The 21,916-nt window shown below is 44.6% G+C and overlaps 1 protein-coding gene across 1 annotated transcript in view; it reads left to right on the forward strand.

The window, feature by feature from the left end:
- Nucleotides 1-21,916, forward strand: part of LOC147663104 (adhesion G protein-coupled receptor F1-like) — a gene marked incomplete at its 3' end in the record, with an annotated part of 365,238 nt that overhangs the window by 310,531 nt on the left and 32,791 nt on the right. The window contains exon 11 of the mRNA XM_086950677.1: nt 3,163-3,339. Coding sequence (XP_086806803.1) covers nt 3,163-3,339 — 177 coding nt within the window. The remainder of the gene's footprint in view (nt 1-3,162; nt 3,340-21,916) is intronic.

Here is a 21,916-nt window from a genome sequence, read left to right on the forward strand (position 1 = left end):
TGAATTCCGAGAGTTATGAGGTCATAATGAGGTGCAGGGAAAGGTTGTTCCAAGCTTTGGCCACCAGGTTTGAAAAGATACGCCCTCCTCTGTTGCTTCGACAGATCCAGGGTGTGTCTGCAAGGAAGAGGGAGGCAGATCATGGGTGTCTGGTTGGTTGGTGGAAATTCATGCATTTGTTGATGTATGCTCGTCCATTGTTGTGTAGGGCTTTGTATGCGTGGGTTAACATCTTGAACTGCCATCACTTCTGGATCTGGAGCCAGTGTAACTTCTTGAAGTGTGGTGTGATGTGGGTTTATCTAAGGAGGTCGAAGATGAGTTTAACCACTGATTTTTGTATTGTCTGTAGTTTCTTCAGGGGGCGTGGTGTGTTGCTTACAATGAGTGTGTTCCTGTACCATAGCCTGCTGGTGAGGAGGCCCTGCATGAAGGTCCTTCTGGCGTTGACTGCGAGCCACCTGCGGTGCATTGGGTGTGGAAGCAGGCAAATGAGACTGCATTGACCTGTTTTTTCATAGCTAGCTTGCTGTCCAAGATGATGCAGAGGATGCGGCATGGTCTTTTAGGGTGGGGTATGTGCTGAGCTCAGCTGGTCACCATTCATCTTTCCAAGGTGAGGTCTTGCTCCCAGAGATGAGGACTTACGTCTTGTCTGAGTTGAGCTTCAGGCAGTTATATTTCATCCAGTCGGCGACGTTCATCATACATCTGTGGAAGAATGCTCTGGTGGTGGATGGGTCTTCTGACAGTAAGAGGAGGCGCTCGGTGTCATTGGCATAGGAGATTATGTTGAGCCCATGTGATCTGACGGTGTTGGACAGGGGGTCATAAAACTAAAGTGGAACATGCAACAGTAGTCAACCCAGTGGCTAGGAATATGTTGCATCTATGGAAACGGGTGCATGACTTACTTCTAACTGGATGAATGCGTTTGCCCCCTCTCTGGAACAATGCGGGTCTGAACAATGGGAGGCTCAGTGGTTAATTGGACCACATGGAAAGTTCAGGGGATACTTACAATAGACTAGCTGCTAGCTTGGAATAATTTTAAAATCTTTGGAGATCTTTTCTTGGATTGCAGCCATGATCAGCTACAGTTGTGTAGTTGTGTAAATATCTATCTTAGCTAGGCAGGCACCCAAAAATCTCGGGCTTGCAGATACGTTCAAACCTAGAAAAATAGGGAAACTCTAAGTGGGTTATAAAATGGATGTATTGGCTCACCATAGACTACAGTTGTTCAATCCTGACCATAGACTTCTCCAGGAGCTATGAGAAATGGCTTTGGGACATAACTGGTCTATATTATTGTCATTGAATTGTTTCAAAAAGCCAGACCAATCCTTTCTTACTTTAAACTACTCCATTAAAAGTATTGGTCTCCAGTTAAACTATATTGGGCCGGTTTACTACAAGATGCAACTTGCTGGCGATATGGAGAGGATAGTTGTGACATGGTTGAATTATTTGTGTGGTTGTGTCAGACTTACCGCTTACTTGGTACGAGCAGTCCTTTCCGAACCAGAGAACATCACTTCATCACCCTCCATATGTCGCTCCTCCATGACATGACCAACAGTGTAATCCCATCAAAGCACTGAAGACGATGGTGGCAACTGCACTATCTACTACAAAATAAAACATCCACCGATACTGGAGAAAACTGATGGCCCCCAATAGGACATACTTTTTGGAACTGACAGTTAGCAGCCCACGGATACATAGTGCAATATCAGGTTGATTAGGTCTCCTCAGCTTAAGCTTCTTCATTTTTTGTGGTCCCACAGTAGTCTCCTTCTTCTTGCCCTTCTATTGTGTGTTCCCTAAAGTCCAGACACCATAGATTGTCTTTTTTTTGTTGCAATATTCATTTATTGATTTCCAAAAGCTGGAGTTGAAGGATGCATGGAGTTGCTGGGGTTGGAATCGAAGCTAAACACCATTGAGATCTCAAATTAAATGTATATTTATTTGCCTGATTGAAGACAGGTTAGCTGATGAAATATTGTTTTCATTGGTTTTGAAAGAGATATCTGCCGTCTACTATCCTACCTAGGTGTGGCATTGAACTGATTTACTACTTCTGATGGGATGAAATGACGGATGGAATGTTTAGTTCTTCTTGATTTTAGATCAAAAACCAGAAACATTTAACAGTAGAGAATGTAAGTATTGGTAAGCAAAGGGAGTTGAAACCATTACATAAAAAGGACTCCATGATTACAAGACTAATGGGGAATGGTGGTATTGCTGGACGCTTCCTTAGAGCAAGCGAAAAATTACTTCTCATAGGGCTTTAGTAGTGATGCATTGTGTGGCTGTGGGGTTTCATGAATGAAATTATTTTATGGCACAATATTGCAAATGTATTTAAAGATTTAGTCGAAAGGATTGGATAATAAATGTTGCTAACACTACTACATTTTTGCCACTAAGATTTTGTTAGGTTTTCACCACCCTTTCGCTGTACTAATGAAGTGTCACTGTATTGTGAGATATAATGAGGAAGTCCTATGTTCATCTATGTCATGTACATACAAATTAATAGGGACTCTATTCATGCCTACCATCATAACACAGCTTGAGAGTCCACGATTTGTGCATATAGGGGCATATGCGATTGGCAAATCTGAAATCAATAGCACTCATACCTACCCACAGAATAAAATATACAGGATTCATTTCTGGTCTGCTGAGGACAACTTTTGATGAGTTGCATCTCTCTATTCAGAGGTTTGGAGAGTAAACTGTAAAATAACGTGATCACACCGGTATAAAATGTTTGTACAACTTTTTGCTGCAGTTACCACGCCACCTTGCTGGTGTTAATGGCTAACTGACTTTGTCTCCATTTATTATTATTTTTTCTCATCTCGGATGAGGTAAAACTTCACAAAGGAAGCAATTAAATTGCAAAAGCATAATTCTGAAAAATCAATCAAAAGGGATTCTAATGGTGTTATCACACCTTTTCCCTTATTTTTGAGTCTGTCGGATAGGTTTATCAAAGGAGATGCTGTCTAATAAATATTTTACTTCATTGTTAAAAGGAGCCCTTTTCTGCTGCGGATAATAGAAAATGAAGGCAAGAAAATGCAATTTACGCATGCTAAAACATTCTAATTAGAGTACATGATGTATACCTGTTTTAAATTGCAGGCCAATAATGCAAGTTTCATCCAAGAACACTTGCCACATGTAATGCAGCAGCTTTCAGAATTGGTTGTCAACCGAAGTGTTCCAACAACACCTGGAAACCTGAGGACCATAGTGCAGATTTTAGGGGACATTTCTGACGTCGCATCTGAAGCCAACATTACTACTTCCGCTTTCCAGGTACGTAAGCTCATGTGTTTAATAATGAGCTATTTCATGGTGTGTATGTGATGCAGTGATGTCTATAAGAGCAAAGACAAAACACCTGCATTCATCAAAAATTGGAAGTGAATGCATTTTTAAGAGGTCTGGCCAAGGAGTCGATTGGAGCTAGAAGAACCAAGGCATTTGCAACATCAGTCCAGTGCTGTGCAAACTAAGCAGCCAAGCCATCTACTTTTGAAACGTGGAATATGCGTATCTCGAGTTGCAAATGTCTGTGACTCCTTGGAGGTTGCAGGGTAGGGGGCAAGGAGCATCACATCTTGCAATGAACCCTGTGTGTGAAAGGTTAACAATGCCCGATGCCAGTTAGTAACTTTTCAATTAAGATGTCCAAGAAGGAGTATTTCACTGTGCACATAATGGGGGTGAGCATTCGGGGATGAGGACAGAGAGCAGCCCCGGGAACTGCTTCTTGCTCCCTATGTCCTTAAACAATGTGCCAATTGCAATAGCGGCTGGTATGGGACGGGCTGGTGAGGCTGAATGGAGGAGAGGTAAAAAAAATAATAACTTACCTTCACACTGCCATCTCTTGCCGATAGTCTATTCTCTGGGAAGCAGGAAGCACACAGGCCCCCCTAAGCAAATCACAACACTGCAATCACAACACTGCTGTATCCAGCATGACTGCAGCTTTGTGATTGGTCTGAGATCCGTGGTCCGGTGCTCAGACATGGAATGGGAGGCATGCATGTTCTCCAGCCAGGTGGAGAACATGGCAAGTGTGCATGACTGTGTGACCGGCCCAAGACGGCCAGCCAAACCGTCATGCGCACTTAAGTGCACATATTTCCGCCTTCCCTTGCTGGCTGTGACAACAACTAAGCCTGCCCCGCCCACAACAAGTTTCAGAAGAATAAAATTATGAAAACAAGGCTCTATTATCATTTTATTTTTCCTTTATTGCACTGCTGAAAAGCAGTGAGGTGACGCTCTGCCTTATCAGGGGAGCCGCCGCTGGCCTATTGTTTAGGGTATTGTTGACCTCGTCGCTTTAAGGAACAAAGGTGCAGTGTAATTGTGAATGTAAATGCAGAGATGGAGTCCTGCTGTAACTTGCAGACAGACATCAAGGATTAGTGATGGGAATTCACCTCAGAAATATTAATGAAGCAGGATTTGCCTGGTTGCTTGGGAGCAGTCTCTGTCTGCTATGCACAAGGCAAAGAATGTGTTCATTAGGTGGTATTTCAGAACATCAACAAAATTATCATCCGACAAAAAATGGAGTGTCCAAAGTAATATTTCCAAAATTATTGTTTCAATGGGGTGAAATTTTTGTAAATGAGAATTAGGATACTATATTTTTGTCAGACGATATTTAGGCCACTCTATTCTGGTAACATAAACACCCATTGCAGATGCAGTGCAAACACAGTGGGGCGATACAACCCAAACAATCATACATCTGGTTCTTGGTTTAGTGTATAGGACATTACTTAGACTCCTTTTAAGTGTAGGGTTAAGGCAGACTTGAGGATATTGCCAGCCAATTAGAAAGCAGGCTCCCCTCCACTAAACCACCAAACACCTGCTATTGGACTTGATCCTCTGTGCAGGGTCAAACATTTTGCCTTTTCCCTCCAATTTTATTGAAATTCGTTTTTTGCTGGTCTTAGGACTCTGTGCTCTTTACTACTGCTAACTAGTGCTAACGTGCTTGTGCTCACTTCCCTAAACATGGTAACATTGTCTTACACCTAAATAACCCATTAAATGTACTTGTACGTCCCTTGTAGAGTGATATACCATAAACCCAGGGCCTGGAAATGAAATGGCCCTGCAGCACTTATTGTGCCACCCAGCTATGTAACCCCTTAAAATATGTCCCAGGGCTGCCATTTTAGCCTGAATGCAGTTTTAAACAGCCAATTCGACTTGGCGATATAACCCCCCTTGCCAAGCCTTAAACTCCCCTTTTATTGCCCATGTCACCCCTAAGGTAAGCACTAGATGGCCCAGAGGGCACGCTGCTTTGTAATTGAAAGGTAGGACTTGTATTTTTAAGTTTTACATGTCCAGGGAGTAAAAACCTACGAGTAAATAGTAAGTTTCTGACCGTGGAGACTCAGCCCTGACTGTTGACTTTTCGTAGTCTTAAACTTACTATTAATGGGTAGTTTGTGAATAGTAAAAAAAAATAGTGGACCCACACAAAAGTGTAAGTTTATCTTTGTGAAACAGGCTCCTTGTTTAAAACCAGTGTAAAAAAACACTTTCATATGATTTTACACTTATGACAGAACTCATAATGAGGCTTTCTTTGCCACAGAATAGAAGATATTGACATGGAGGCCACGTCAAAAGCAAGCAGGACATACATTTTTTCTATCAGGGATCATAGCTCTTTGGCTCTTTGCTAAGTATGAAGCTTGAAAAGATTTTTGAAAGGGCCTGCATTAGTGGCCTTTCAGTACACTAAGGCATATAACGTGCGATTCGTCCCACCATACTTTGCCCCCTTTTTGCCCCCCACAAAAGGCACCATATAAAGTGTCTGGTCTTCACTGCGTAGTCTTTATTAATTCTCAGATAACACCCTCTTTATTTGTTGATGCATTGCCAACATTAGACCAACTTTATTAACCCCTTCGCTGCTCATGACGAGCTCAGCTCGTCATGCAGTACACTGGTCGTGTGCTTATGACGAGCTGAGCTCGTCATGAACAATGGAAATCAAGAAAAGTAAGCACCCAGGAGGATTAGCTTTAGCATTCAAGGTGTTAAACCAATCCAACACACATTGATAAACATTGGGTTGTGCAGTATACGTTTGCACCACAGGTTACAATTATATTTACAATCCAGGATCTCCAGAGCCACCTTGGATGTGGGTTGTACCAAAAGGCCACAACCCATCTGCATTGCTTCACTTCCATTCCAGGTAACACCCATCGTCTACCCGCTAGACACGGCCACCTGGTACTCCTTTGCGCCTTTCCTTGCACACCAGCTTTCAACCCGCTTTCAAGAAATTGCTTCTTCCAAGCACCGGCGTCTCGGGTAGGGCCAGAGAGTCCAGGACCACCAGCAGGACGGCCCCCTCTCCCGCCAGCCCGGAGCCCCTGTTCCAGGCTGAGCCAGTCCCTGCCAAAAAAGGAGTCACCGCCATTTTTCTTGCCCGGGACCCCGCCACAGGGCGAGGAGCCAACTGGCGCTCTCGCCCTCCCCCCAATAGCTGCTTCACCTTCCAGATCTGGTGCTAAGGCCCCCAATATAGTGTAGATGATTGATGCAATTCCTGCATTCCGGATCCCCAGGAGACTCCTTACTCTCCCCAGTCTGTTATTGTTGGCTTATTAATGGAGAGTGTAAACTTGCTGCAACGCGATGTACTGAGATAGCAATGCCTCCCCAGCTAGTGCCATCTACAATAAGATTCAGAAAAGGGGGCGGTGATGGACAGAGTATCTGAATTAAACAGAACACTCGTACCCAGTCAACAGATCAGGGCTTGATCCAGCACCGTTTTTTAGCTCACTGCACCATCCCAGCTCAGAACCTGGCTACATGCAAATTAGTCTGTCCCTGGCCCAGTGCATCATGGGAACAGGGCAGACCAAACTACCAAGCCAATTCTTTTACTGGAAAGGAAACAAGCTTCCGGGGACCGGTTTCTGGCATTACAGCCGTCTTCGGCCCGGCTTGCTTGAATCCTGATGGTGCAGTGAGCAAGGGACTCACATCTGAGCATACCTTTCCACGCTTGTGGTGGACAAAACGATTCAGAAAAGGGGGTGGTGATGGACAGAGTATCTGAATTAAACAGAACACTCGTACCCAGTCAACAGATCAGGGCTTGATCCATCACCGTTTTTTAGCTCACTGCACCATCCCAGCTCAGAACCTGGCTACATGCAAATTAGTCTGTCCCTGGCCCAGTGCATCATGGGAACAGGGCAGACCAAACTACCAAGCCAATTCTTTTACTGGAAAGGAAACAAGCTTCCGGGGACCGGTTTCTGGCATTACAGCCGTCTTCGGCCCGGCTTGCTTGAATCCTAATGGTGCAGTGAGCAAGGGACTCACATCTGAGCATACCCTTCCACGCTTGTGGTGGACAAAGCGCGCCTCCCACCAGCATATGGAGAAAAAGAAAACAAGCAGTTAGTGTTTGGTGATCTACTCCTTTGAAGGTGCACTTATAAATATATAGTAGTAGAAAGTACATTTGTATAACCCATGCGCAGCTTCCCATCAGGAATGCTGTAGTTCCCGTTCACTCTGAAGCTGCTCATCCCCAAGCATGAGCTATGTAATCACCCTCTGCGTCACCCACACCCGTGCTTAAATCACACCTTTGAAGACATCACCCTGCATGTTTGGAATGCCTTAAGCCCTGAAATAATTGCACCTCCTGCATATCAGCTATTAAATTATTTGTTCCCAGCACTGCCAGCAGCCCTAAGTCTAACCTGCCGATGCCACCCATATGACAATCCACTGTCCACCCGCCAGCCCACAGGCTCCCAATGCCACATCAGCCGTAGTCCCCTTAACAACCTGGCACACCCATGTGAGTAGCAACGACTCAGCCCTGCTGCATATTTCGTGTCCTTCAAAAGACCCTCATATACAGGACTTTTACTGGCATGTACTTCTGCGCTCTTCCCACTGTATGTAAATTGTGTTGCACAACATTAGCCCTCACTAAAACTGTTGACAGGTAAAAGGAAAGAAAACTGTGGCCATTGACCAAAGCAACCCTAATAATTGTTGATTTGGTAGCAATTCACATTGCCCGGGGATTATGCCACAAATAAATCACCAACCATTATTGGGATGCACTTTTAAAATGCCAAGGACCACTCTGTGATAATTGTGTTGCACCTCCCCATGGACTGCCGATGGTTAAAAGGAAATGAGAAACTCTGCACATAAATAATTGGCCATTCAGTATTTCCTTCCCTTTCCTTCCACTCCATTAATTGTGTTGTACACCATAATTCCTCACTCCGATCTGCTGACACCATTCCCCATATTATCTGTGGATTACATCACAAATAAATTTCCACCTGTTATTGGGATGAGTTTTAAAATGCTTTTCATTCCCAGACCCATTCTTTGTGAATTGTATTGTACACCATAAATCCCTTCAGAGAGACTGCTGTAGTTGAAAAGCAAGGAGCTGCTCCACATAGAATTATTTTGCAATTAGGCAAGACCCCATGAGTCTCCACATTGCATTGTGATTAGCTTGGAGCTCCTTGAAAAGAAAAGAGAATTTCTGCATAGAAATATTTGGCAATTAAGCAAGACCCAATGAATCTCCACCTTTTATTGGGATGAGCTTTAAAAATTGTGTTGCACCCCTCAGTCCTCATCAAGGACTACTGGCACAATTCCCCATATTGCCTGCGGATTATGTCGCAAATTAATCCCAGGGATTATATCACCAATATATTTCTGCACATTGTTGGAATGAGCTTTTAACCTTAAATTGTAACCGCCTTACTACTTTCACGGGATAATGAAATGTATAGGCATTTGGTAGTGTTTCCTGGGGAGAGGATCTAGTCATTGGCTAGCTCCCTTAATGACGCACACCTAGCCGGGGATGCCCCTGTGCCACCAACCGTTGGCTACCTGCAATCTGTAGCCACTTACATTTATTGCGCCACCGAACCTGCAGATGTGTGCATAACTATGCATCCCCAAAACCATAGTCTGCTACACAATTCTTTCGGAATTGTTGTTCATATAACTGCAACCAAATAACCCCTTTAAAATAATATTGAAAGGCAACCTGAAAACGGCAGGATTTGAATATCACCTTTGGAGTGAGTCACATTTTTGCCACGAAACCACAGAGACTCATTTTTCCAGACTCTTAAGTAAGAAATCGTCTGCCATCATATTGACTGCAATAGACAGGCAACCTGTAACTATTTTTCACAGGTGGCACCTAGAAAACCCATGACCAAATAATTTTTAAAAGCAGCCCAGTAAAAGCTTTGCTTTCCAAAAGCGAATGTAATACTACTCTACCATCCTCTTTACACTGTAAACCAGGAGCTCTTTGCTGTAGATCCAGCATGAATGAGCAGATTAGCGTGATTGTCTTGATATTTTATGGACTTCCGGGAACACCTAATTTGCATATTTTGCTGGTACGTTGGCAAGGTCCTATGAATCAACACCACAGCTAACATTGTGAAATCATGTATCTGTTCGAATTTGAAGACGTCACATAAACATGTGATTGTGTGCCAGCTGCCAGTGTAGCATTTGAAACTTTTACTGAGGTAGCCTATTTTAGCACTGCTCATATCATCTCTATGTCTAACGAAACTACCTGCATACTCGTGGATTTTATTGAATTAGCTATGCAGCTTGAATCACCAATGGCAGGACCAAATTCGAACATTGCTCTCCGCTGAGCATATTATTTTATTTTATTTTTATTTTAGCTGTTTTATAACGCGCTCTGTTACTCCAGAGTATCCAGGCGCGAAAAGGAAAAACAAGCAGGTGGCCAAAAGGAAACAGAAGAAAATTTACAAAGTCTAATAAGCAGATCTGAAAAGATGCGTCTTCAGTGCCTTCTTGAAAGGTACAAAATTCTGGATCAATCTCAAGGATAGAGGCAGAGCGTTCCAGGCCGAAGCTGCAAGGACGGCAATTGCCTGGCCTCCAAGGCGCACTCGCCGAAAGCGGGGAACACTCAGTAAATTACAATCAGCTGAGCGTAAAGAACGAGTGGGAGTGTATCGGCTGAATCTTTTCCTCAAATAGGAAGGCCCAAGATCATTGACTGCTTTAAATGCTAGTGTTAGGATTTTAAAAGTAATCCTTTGAGTCACCGGCAGCCAATGTAGTTCCTTCAAATGGATTCGCACACTCTCTCTGCTGGGCACATTGCACAGAAGTCTCGCCGTCGCATTTTGGATAATCTGTAGTCTGGCGACTAGGAAGGCTGGAGTTCCGCTAAGAAGAGAGTTGGCATAATCGAGCCGTGATAGTATTAAAGCCCTCGCAACCGACTCTCTTGCTGAAGATGGAAGATATGGAAAGAACTTTCTCATAGCCTTGAGAGATCCGAAGCACACCCCTGTAAGTTTTTTTATGTGTGCCTCAAATCTCAGATCCTCCCCAAACCATACTCCCAAGTTCTTTGCAGGGATGGTAACTGAACTTGGCTGGGGAAAATCAGGAGGCCACAAAAGTTCTCTAAAATTGGGCGGAAATTGGCCGTACAACAAAATTTCTGTTTTGTCTTTGTTGCATTTTAGCTGTGCCACTTCTAACCAATTAAAAACCGCAGAAAGACAAGAACGAATGACCTCAGTATTAAGTGCTGTATCAGGCCATGTAAATAAAAGTTGCGTATCATCTGCATACGCTATAATTTTGGCCCCCATCTGTTCAGCCAGCACTATGAGTGGGGTAAGGTACACATTAAAAAGCAATGGGCTTAATGTAGACCCCTGGGGTACCCCGGTAGTAAGAGGCTTGGCCGAGGAAGAAAAAGGTGGGATCCATACCTGCTGGGACCTGTCGGACAAAAAAGATTTCACCCATATTGACCCCTACCCGGCCTTTTGTGGTAGCAATTGCCATATGCACCTTTCAATGTGCCCTCCACCCCGTCATGTGCCTCAGCCCAGCTTCACAATTCTTTAAAAATACCATGTACCAGCTAACGAGGCATTGGTGTGTTTTCACCCCTTCTTCGAGCCCCTGCATGTCCATTCTGCCTATTGATGGAAATAGCAAGGTGGAAACTGCCAAACAAAACACGACTGCGCCTAACTTGGCCCTGTGCCAAGAGGACACTGCAGACCAGCAGCTACTAGCCCACTCCATCCCAACAAAGGCCCGTCCAGCGCGGCGACTCCCTCCTGCGCAACCACCGGCCTAAATCACAGAGACGCCACTACTCGAGCGCGCTCCCCCAACCCCGTACCTCGAAATGCAAAACCTCCACCATGATGTCTCCCTATCCCCGCACCTAATGACACGTTTAGCAAGTAAACACGGCTGTCTATTATTCATTCCACCTCATTCTCCCTTCTTTCCCTACCCTGTACTTCCTATTTATCTCACTCGTGCAGCCCCCCCATACCCCTTTGCCACTGTGCTCCGATATCTCCCTCCTTATTGCTCCTTTGTCTGCTTCACTCTCCTGCTGGATCATCGCATGATGCAAAATAGAGTCCGAGTATCATCTGTGCACGTCTGAGCCTGGAAACCTTTCCTCAGTGGCTTGGGACACAAAGCGGAAATGTTTGTGTTTTTACTGAAGATGGACGAGGGTAGGACCCAGTGGCTCTCCACAGTTTACACACTCTCTGGCCCCGGGTCCTGCCCTGCCGGCCATACTGCCTCAACCATCTCGCGCATGTTGCCCGATAAAGCACCTTCACCCCCGATGCAGTCTGGTCCGTCCTTCCGCCTGAACATCAAAAAACTATGTTTTATGTCCTAAACAAGGTTTGCTAGGGCCGGGTTCGGCCGATGTTGTTACAGGGGGCCGATATTGACAACCTCCACTAACAAAAATGGCCCCTCTGGGGCCCAAAACCGACCGCATCCTGGAGGCCCACTGGGGAAGCGCCTGGTGCCCGCTACGGCCAGTTTGGCCCTGCTGAATATGGTGCAGTCTGTAGGGAGGAATGGTCAATCCAGGTGATTGGCAGTGCTAAATGGCAGCGCCAGTTGAAGTTTACTGCACGTGATGGGTTGGGCAGATCTCGTCAACCTGACATGCGCACTTCAGACCTCAAACTCACGCTCTGTTAAGAAGCAAGGGGGAACACACACATCCCCCCTGCTGTCCTTTGTTATGTTATGTTATGTTATCCGGATTTGTAGAGCGCACAGATGCCCCAGCAAAGGGGCGTCCTGGCGCTGACAGAACAGAAAACCGGACAAAAGCAGTAGCAGGAACCAGAACACAACAACACTAAGGATCTAAAGGAAAAAGGAAAGTTTTAACAGCCTTCCTGAATGCCAAGAGTCCGTCAATCGCACGGATATGAACAGGAAGGGAGTTCCATAGCTTGGCAGCAAGCACTCTAAAGGAGCGGCCGCCGATCCTAGACCTCTTGAAACGCGGTACTATAGCCAGGTGTAGTCCAGAGGATGGAGTTCTGGACTTTTTTTTTAGTTCCGTCCAGAGGTGTCAGGGTACAACACCCAAAGACCCCGGAGTCCCACCTGCCTTGGTGCACAAATGAACAGAAACACGGGCTTCTCGATGGTGGCGTCAAAGACCAAAGGTTTATTACTGCAGGGACACAGAAGTCACAGAATCTACACACGGGCAGAATCTAGGAGACTGTTCGATTTGTACAAAGTGGGTTGCTCCTTATATACTAAAAATTGTGCTCTAGGCAAATATTTCACATGTCGGTACATTCCCAAACCTTTGTGTCTCTAAACAATAAATATTTGGCGTTACACAGGAACTGTCGATAATATCTGATACCAAACATCACGAAGAGGGGTTCCCACCAGTCCATCACAATCCCTTGTCAATATTGCATTCAAGACCCGGACCGCCTCATCGTAAAGTTCGTTACCTCCCCCTAATAAAGGCCCAGAAGGAAAGGAGCAGAGCCAGGTGCAGAAGATAGAAAAGCGGGATAAGAGATGTTTGTGGGTTGTAAATGGGCAAGGCTACCGGCTTCGGCCGCCTAATCATTATCAGGTACAATGGACAGGAAAACCAGTTCAGGTGGGCTGGCCTCGGGCAGAGGAGGCAGCCTTTGTCGAGTCATGCAGCTTCAGCGTGATCTGGTTTAAGGTGCACGTGTCATGTAAGAGGTGAATCTCCGGCTAAGGCTACGTGTCCTTAATCAAAGTGAAGTGAATGAAATGATCAGAGGCTATTGCATATGTGAGGGCAAGGAACCACAAAATGGCGGCCATGATCTAAGATGGATGCCGTGTGTATATCAGAAATGTGTCAGTGGAAGGAGTGCTCTTGCTCGTAGCGTAGCGAAAACACTAGGATATACTAAATGGATCATTTGCGGTTCGCTGATACTAATTTTATGTATTTCCGACAAACTTGAAAACACGGGTTCAAGTCGTCACGGAACCGTCACGGAACCTCAGACCCTCCTTTTGCCCTTACATAGGCAATTACTCAATCTATGTCTGAATCTAGTTCTATGCTCATCAGGTCAGTGACATGCTGTTGTATCATCATCCTTTCTCGTGTCTTTTCTCCAAATGCAGGTGGTTTCCTAAAACAGGTTGTAGCACAAAGACTACACAGAGCAGGACCACACTGGATAATCAGACAACATGAGAATAGTAATATCAAGATGACACCAATGACCATTAGAACCTTCCATCCCCACGCTGAGATCAGAGTCCAAACCCACTCCATAAAGGACCAGTTTCCCTCATCTACATGTATGGAGTCCGAAATCTTGTGCAACTTAGAGATCGCCTCGTAAACTGTTGGAGCATTATTAGGAATAAAGACACAGCAGCTCGATTGGATCATTCTGCATACCCCACCTCGATCTGCAAGTATAACATCTAGAACCATACGGTTCTGCAATGTCATGAGCCTATCCGCCTGAAGCTCAGCTGTCAGATTGCTAAGGGCACCAGCAGTTTCGGTAATAGTAGATTCAACTACCCGTGTTAGCTGACGTATGTTTCTACTATTGGCCATAGGCCCCCAGAACGGAAGGAAGCCTTTGAAGAAGTCTCCAGCTTCCTGACCAGCTGTATCTTCCTTGCTGAAGACACCTCTCGCTACTCTTGTTCTGTGGTAATCAGGTGAAGCAGTGTATGTCGGAGGCAATAATCGAGCAATATAACATGATCCTGAGAAGTCGGCAGGCAACCATGTATAAGCTCTGTCTCGACAAATGAAATAGGTACCCCTAGCAGTAAGAAAGGCAGGGGAAGAGTTAGCCGGAAACACATAAGTCTCTACGCACTCACTCCTCCCTAGCTGAGCTCTCGGATTTCTCCCATTACCTTGCAAACAGACCTGACCTCGGTGAGGTACGACCCAGATTGGAGTTGAGCTTTTACGCTTGCTTTCTCCTAAACTAAGGCGATACTCTGAAGTATTCCAACTTAAATATACTCGCAATTCGTCTCTAGGGTATGATGGAGTATTATTGACGTCTTTGACCATGTCAATAATTCCCTGGACTAAAGCTTTGTTGGCAGAGTTATATTTAGTGGAACGTGGTGGACGTGGAGGATAGGTCTCAAGAGCATAAGCAAAGATGGTTTGAAGGGCCTGAAATGATCCATTGTAGCTGAAAGGCAAAACCAGATAGGGAATACCTTTATCCATAGTGTGGGGTATCAAGCCACACACCCAACAGTCTGTCGTGTTAACTACCAGTTGGTGTTGGTGCAAGAGCTGTACAAAAGTATTATTAATGAATTCTGAGCGTCGAGCTTGCTCATGTTCCGGAAACGAGTGAAAAGAGTGTATAGAAGAAACAGTAGAAATAGCAGGATCAAGGGGAGGTACTGTAGATACTGGCACAAAAATCAAATTTATGCTAAAGACAATTCCACCCACCAGTGTTGCTAAAACAATCAAAAATGTAATGGCACATTGCATCAAGAAACATTTGCTATGAAGAATTCTATTTAGTCTGTTTCTGCGAACGTAAATCACATTTTCTCGTTGCAGCGCAGGAAGTTCCATCTTCTACAATCCGCTCGCGACCACTGATGATGTGTACGTAGATGAAAATGCCTCTGTCAGCCCTGGGAGTTCCCAGTACTAACAGAAAGATCGACCTTGTGTCAGACCCCTGCAAATTCAAACTAGGCACACAGCCACGACCCTACGGCTACCCAGACGGCAAGGCAATTTTAAAAACAATAAACAATAACAAACTTCCTGGCTGAAGGCAAAAGTTCAAAAAATATATATATATATCAAAATCACAGTATGCAGTTGCCTGCTTTATTAGTCCTTTTTATGGCTTCTAAGGTTGTATCTTTTCTTCGCTGGTACTGTTTGATCGGAAAATAGTGTATCACTAGCAGCTGTTGCAGAGTTTACGTTCGCAGATGGCAAAGTTTCTTCTGATGCTGGAGACAAATTTTCAATGTTCAAAGCAGTCTTTTCAAGAGGAGAGTCACGTTTCAAAGTGTCAGAAATCAAATCGGCATCGCTGAAAGGGACAAATTTCGGAGTTGTTTCAGCTTCGGAGGCACCAATTCCCTTCTTCACCCAGTCGTCGTAGGGCAGCGGCAGTGGAACACGCTTTACGTGAGAAGCGTGGATCCAGTGCTTGCGACCAGCAACACGTACAGCTGTCCTCGTCGCCAGCAGGATTTGGAAGGGGCCGATGTAGCGAGGCTGAAGATTCTTTGTCCTCGCAAAATTTCTGACCACCACGTGGTCGCCGGGTTTCAGCTGATGCCCTGGACTCTCCGGAGGTTTTGGCAAAGCATCAAAGACCTGTTGATGAATAAGACTTAATTTAGCAGTCAAGTCGTAAAGATAGTCTATCAACATAGGATATTCAATGGAGCAGAATTGTTTAGGCCTTGGCACACCCCAGACATTTGCCGGGCGGCCAAATACAATCTCATATGGAGAAAGCCCTATTCTAGAATGCACTGTTGCTCTCGTTGATAACAAGGCCAAAGGAAGTGCGTCTGGCCAAGCCAAACCTGTGGATGCTTGAATTTTGGCTATTTTAAGCTTGAGGGTGCCATTGTAACCCTCAACTAAACCAGCAGACTGGGGATGGTTCGCACTATGAAATTTTTGTTTCAATCCTAGACCAGCACACACACTCTGCATAACTTTCCCTATAAACTCACTTCCGTTATCTGACCATACAATCCGTGGCATTCCAAACCTAGGGAAAAATTCTTTGAGAAGAATTTTGGCAGTTGATAAAGCAGTGTTGTCCTTTAGTGGGTATGCTTCTATCCACCTGGAAAAAGCACAAACCACCACCAGGACGTATTTTAAATTGTTGCAGCGTTCCATGTGAATGAAGTCTAACTGTATTACTTCAAAGGGACAGGAAGGAGGAGCAAAATGACCAGCTGGAGTTGGAGTTCCCTTGCCAGGATTATGCATCAAGCACACCATACAATTTTTCACCACTCTCTCTGCACACTTACTGATTCCCTCATTCTTCCAAACCGGAGCTAACATCTTACATATCCCTTTAGAACTTATGTGCGCCACTCCATGCGCCATCGTCACTACTGCAAGCACATATGCATCAGGCAACATCCAACGCTGCTGTTCTGTCAAATCGATCCAACATCCATTCGAGTCCAATTTGCCCGTACTTTCTCTCCATACGCGTTTCTCTTCCTCAGTCGCTTCTTTCTGAATCTCTTTCACACTTTCCATTGTGTCCTCACACATTCCAGACTCAGCAATCCATCTTGCAGACGTAGCAACATACATTCTACTCATCATGTCTCTAGCTGTCTGTTTAGCGGTTTCATCAGCAAAGGCATTTCCCCGACCAACATCATCCGTGATTGCTTTATGAGCACTGCACTTCACAATCGCAACTTCAGTCGGTAAGGTTAGAGATTCTAACAAGTCGTTAACTAGCTGACCATGTTGAATCTTAGTCCCATGGGACGTAATGAAACCCCTTTCTCTCCACAACCGGCCAAAACTATGGGCCACGCCAAATGCGTACTGACTATCTGTAAACACATTCACTCTCTTTCCCTCAGCTAAAACACACGCTCTCGTAAGAGCTATTAACTCTGCAGCTTGGGCAGAATTCTGACTCACTCTTGCAGTCTCCACAATCGTCTTCAAAGTCGTTACCGCGTAGGCAGCAGTCACATCACCATTCTCCAATTTAAAACATGACCCGTCCACATACAGCGTACCATCTGGGTCGGATAGAGGAGTATCTCTCAAGTCGATACGACCTTTTGTCTCTTCTTCCGTTTTGAAATAACAGTCATGTGGCTCAGAATCACTCGACTCTTGATCAGTCGGCAACAATGTTGCTGGATTCAATACATTGCATCTTTTGATCTGAATATGACTCGCTAATAACGTCAGCTCGTAACCAGATAATCTCGCACTAGTAAGGTGTTGTGTCTTCGTTCGGTTCATGAGTGTGTCCACTGCATGAGGAACCATGACCACTAGCATATTGTTCATCACCAAACCAGCAGATTGTCGAATGGAAGCTGCAGCTGCCGCTGTAGCCCTCAAACAACTAGGCAATGCTCTAGCTACCGGATCTAATGTTGATGAGAAATACGCACAAGGGCGTTGTTTATCACCAAACTTCTGTGTCAAGACACTCAACGCGCAACCTTCTCTTTCGTGAACGTAGAGCGTGAATGGCTTACTGTAATCAGGTGTGCCCAATACAGGAGCTGAACACAAAGCTTTTCGTAATTCAGCAAAACTCTCTTGACATTCATCAGACCATGGCACCGGACTCGGAACATTTTTCCCAGTCAAAGCTACCAACGGTTTTGCTAAAAGTGAAAAATTTGGGATCCATTGCCTACAGTAAGAGGTAATACCTAGAAAGGCACGTACTTCCCTCTGTGTGCGTGGAACACTCATTTGCATAATTGCTTTTATTCTTTCTGGGGTCAACTTCCTTCCCTCCTTTGACAAGAGATGACCTAAATAGGTTACTTCTTGGCAGCAATATTGCATTTTGGAAGGTGACACCTTATGATTCAAATTAGACAAATGATGCAATAGTGAAATTGTAGCTGCTTTGCAAGTTTCCTTGTCATCGGCAGCCACCAAAAGATCGTCTACGTACTGTACTAGGGCAGAACCTGGAGGAAGGACAAAAGAATCTAACTGGCTTTTTAAAGCTTGACTGTAAATAGATGGACTTTCACAGTAGCCTTGTGGAGCGCGTTTAAATCTGAAACTGCGACCTCCTAAACAGAAGCCAAAAATATCTCTGCTTTCCTCGGCTATCGGAATGCTGAAAAAGGCATTCTTCAAGTCGATGACTGAGAACCATGTAGCTGTAGCAGGAATCAATGTTAACAAAGCAGTAATGTCTGGCACTACAGGAAACTGCGGAATTACAATCTTATTAACTTCTCTAAGGTCTATGACAAACCTATAGACTGGAGGCTTTGTAGGATCTGTTCGTTTCAAAATCGGCAATACAGGACTATTACAAACATTTCCTCGCGTTTCTTCAACCACACCTTTTTTAATCAAATCTTGCACAATCAATAAGAGTGCACGCTCACCTTCATTCGATATTTTATACTGAGGAATTCTTGGAAATTTCACATTCGCTTTCAAAGTTACTACATACGGTGGAATCTCTAGTAGACCTACATCATTGGGACCAGTCGCCCAAAGAGAATCAGGGAGTGAACGTAGCTCCGGCGGGAGTTTGTCCATTGACAAGTACATCGGAGAGGTGAGTCTTTTACCCAAAGTAAGCTGTACTCCTTCCGGAGAACAGTACAATGTCGCATATAGTCGTTTTAACAAATCTAAACCAAGCAGATTTTCATTACAACCTGTCGTCAAAATTAAGGGTGCTTTCAATTGACACGGTCCAACAGAAATAGACAAAGGACCAGATATCGGGTTGTACACAGGGGCGCCTGAAAAACCTACGGAAACATTTGTTGAGCCAGACAAAGGTGCGCCAGGGAGTTTCGCATGCATGATAGAACTTTTTGCGGCACCAGTATCCAACAGAAACGGTTCGACTACACCTGATGTTGCTACTGCGACATAAGGCCCACTCTGATCCACTGGAACTGATACTACTCCCTCTCTCTGTCTATGGCTGTCCTAGTACCCATTTTGTTGAAATCCCTCTTCAACTTCACAATAATCCTCAACAAGATATTGCTGAGATCTATTCTGTTGAGCTGACTGTACATTTCGCTGATCAAAGTGATTAGAAGGACGATCATTAGTTTGTGGAGGCATAGCACCTCGTCCCCGACCTCTAGAATTCTGTGCAAAACCACCACGACCTCTCTGAGCTGCTGCCGCATTATTTTGCGCTAAAATCTGACAATCATTTTTATAGTGACCCTCTTTCTTACAGTACGCACACTGATTCCACTGGTATTGAGGCCTGGTCGAATTATAATCTGTCTTTTGATACGAATTCTGTTGCATATTAGTCTGATTCGTGCGAGGCGGATACGCCTGCTGTAAAAGAACTTTAGTCTTTAAATCTTTCGTTTTCTTCTCTGATTTCTCCTTTTCCTCTTTATCCCTATTTTCATAGTACTGTGCAGTCGCAAGTATTTGCGCTGTCGTAGATACAGCCCACGCACTTTCTGAGTCTTTCAATTTATTGCATAATTCGGGTAACAAATTATGCACAAATTTATCGACAAACAATCTCTGTCCTCCTTCAGTGCTCATATCCTGACCACTATGGTCTACAAAAGTCTCTTCGAACCTCGTGAAGAAGTCGGAGACACTTTCGTCTTTCTTCTGCTTGCATGCGGATAATTTATCCCAATTAACACGCAATGCTGGCATCAGAGTCTTCATTAAATCTATTATTCTGCCAGGAAGATTAGCAATTAGGGGTTCGGGTTTCGCACCACCTATTTGTTGAGCATCTGCTGCAGTGATAGCTGCCCAATCACCACCTAAAGCAGCCTGATGATCCTCTCTACGAATTTTAGCCCACACTGGTTGTGGAACTACATTACCAAACAACATATCAATGTCGGCTAAGTTCATTATACAAGCCTCAACTGTCTGTGTCAATTCCTTGTAATATCCGGCTGGATTCTTACGTGGATCTGGCAAGGCCTGTTTCACTGCTAACACTTCTGCTCGCTTCCACGGAATATGTATCCATACTCTTTGGAACTGTGCTGGAGCAGCTGCAATACCCGCATTATCATCACGTTGTACTGCTTCGCGCCAAATTGGAGGAACTTCCCTCATAGGATATTGGCGACTTAGCTTCATTCTACCTTTCTCTAAATCTCTCGGCGAACGAAGAGATGGATCATTCCTAAAACTCAAAATGAGTTCCATCGCTTCCTTTATATTATCGCCCACTATCATTCCAGCAGCAAACTCTTTTTGAATCTTAATTAAATCTTCCAAATCTGATTCGACATCGTCTTCTTCTATTTCCTCACGCAACAACGAGCACATCTCGTCGAAGACGTATCGCTGTGTTGGCTCTCCCCATTGCATAAATGTCTCTAACACATCTTTCGTACTATATCTTCTAACTTTTGTAATCCATCTGAGAGCTGTGGAGTCTAAAACTCCCCGTTCCTCAGTACTTGGAAGCTGACTCCGTCTCTGAACAGAGTCAGGAGTAGGAGTCTTAATCAAGGTTTTATATATAGGAGACAGCATATTAGTAACAGAATCAGTAATTCTTCGACGAACAGAAAGTGGAGTTAGTACACTCGCAGACATAGAGAACGCAGTAGAGGTAGGAATAGATGACGAAACAGTAGGAGTATCGAGGAAAATAGTTTGAGGACCAATAGGTACAGTGGTAGGTATAGGAGCGGGCAGTGCAGGAAGAGGAGGAGCTGTAGGAACATTTACATTCACCACAGGAGGTATAGGAACTTGATTCTGAGGAACAAGAACACCAGGTTGTCCAGCAACCGGCAATTGAACATCCGGTATAAGTGGAGCCGCAGCACCTTGTGCATACGGTGGAGGCGACCGTAACAGATAAGATAGCAGAGGATCGTTTTCGGAATCCTCCAGTATCTTAGCCATTTTCGATGGCAAGGCAGGATAGCACTTGTCAATCGCTAAGTTACGCTCTCTAATGGCTACATCTATGGCTTTCTCACACTCGTTAGCCTGCAACTGCTTAGTCGCTTGCTCTAGAGTTAACTCTTCTAGTTCTTTTTGCTCTTTCTTCAACCTTTTCATTTCTCTCTGTTTGGATTCTTTCCGCCAATAACGAAAGGAGTCAAACATTGCCGGCCGGGCTTTCTTCCTAAACAATTTCGCTTCTAAATTGTCGAGAATCTCTTGTTCAAAACTACCATGCAGTGGCCAACTAAGGACACCATCCTTCTTACAATAACGGACCCATATCTCATTATAAGTTATAGGACCCACACCATACTTACAATATAGGTCATATAGGGGAGTCCCAATCGGAGGAACCAGACAGGAATCCTCTAATTGTGAGTCACTGTTGCAACTAAAACAAGACAACATTTTCCGACTTACCATTCTCAGTCCGGAACACAAAACAAACAAAACACGAAACAAATTGTGCACTTGAACCAAGAACTTAGGCCTACCAAAACGAACTGATGTATCGATACCCAAAACTGAACCAAATAGATTATCGTAACCAGAACAACTAGTGATAATCTTACAAAACCAAACCAAACCAAGAACCGATCAAGGATTTTTAACAATCCTCACAAAAGTAACCAGCTAGCTATCACTAAATACTTAACTGAGGCACTGAAGACGTCACCAAGGAGAAACCCGTCACGTTTCGCCGTACTAAGGACTGCACCACTTCGGGTCCAAGACAGGGCGACGGTCAAGGCAACGGCCCACTGCAGCCGTCCTGAACGGGAACCCTCGTGGAAGAGAACTTCAGGGCCACTTTTGCGATATGCCGGGATC

This window comes from Lissotriton vulgaris, unplaced genomic scaffold, assembly GCF_964263255.1.
Source record: "Lissotriton vulgaris unplaced genomic scaffold, aLisVul1.2 SCAFFOLD_2353, whole genome shotgun sequence".
Lineage (NCBI taxonomy): Eukaryota > Metazoa > Chordata > Amphibia > Caudata > Salamandridae > Lissotriton > Lissotriton vulgaris.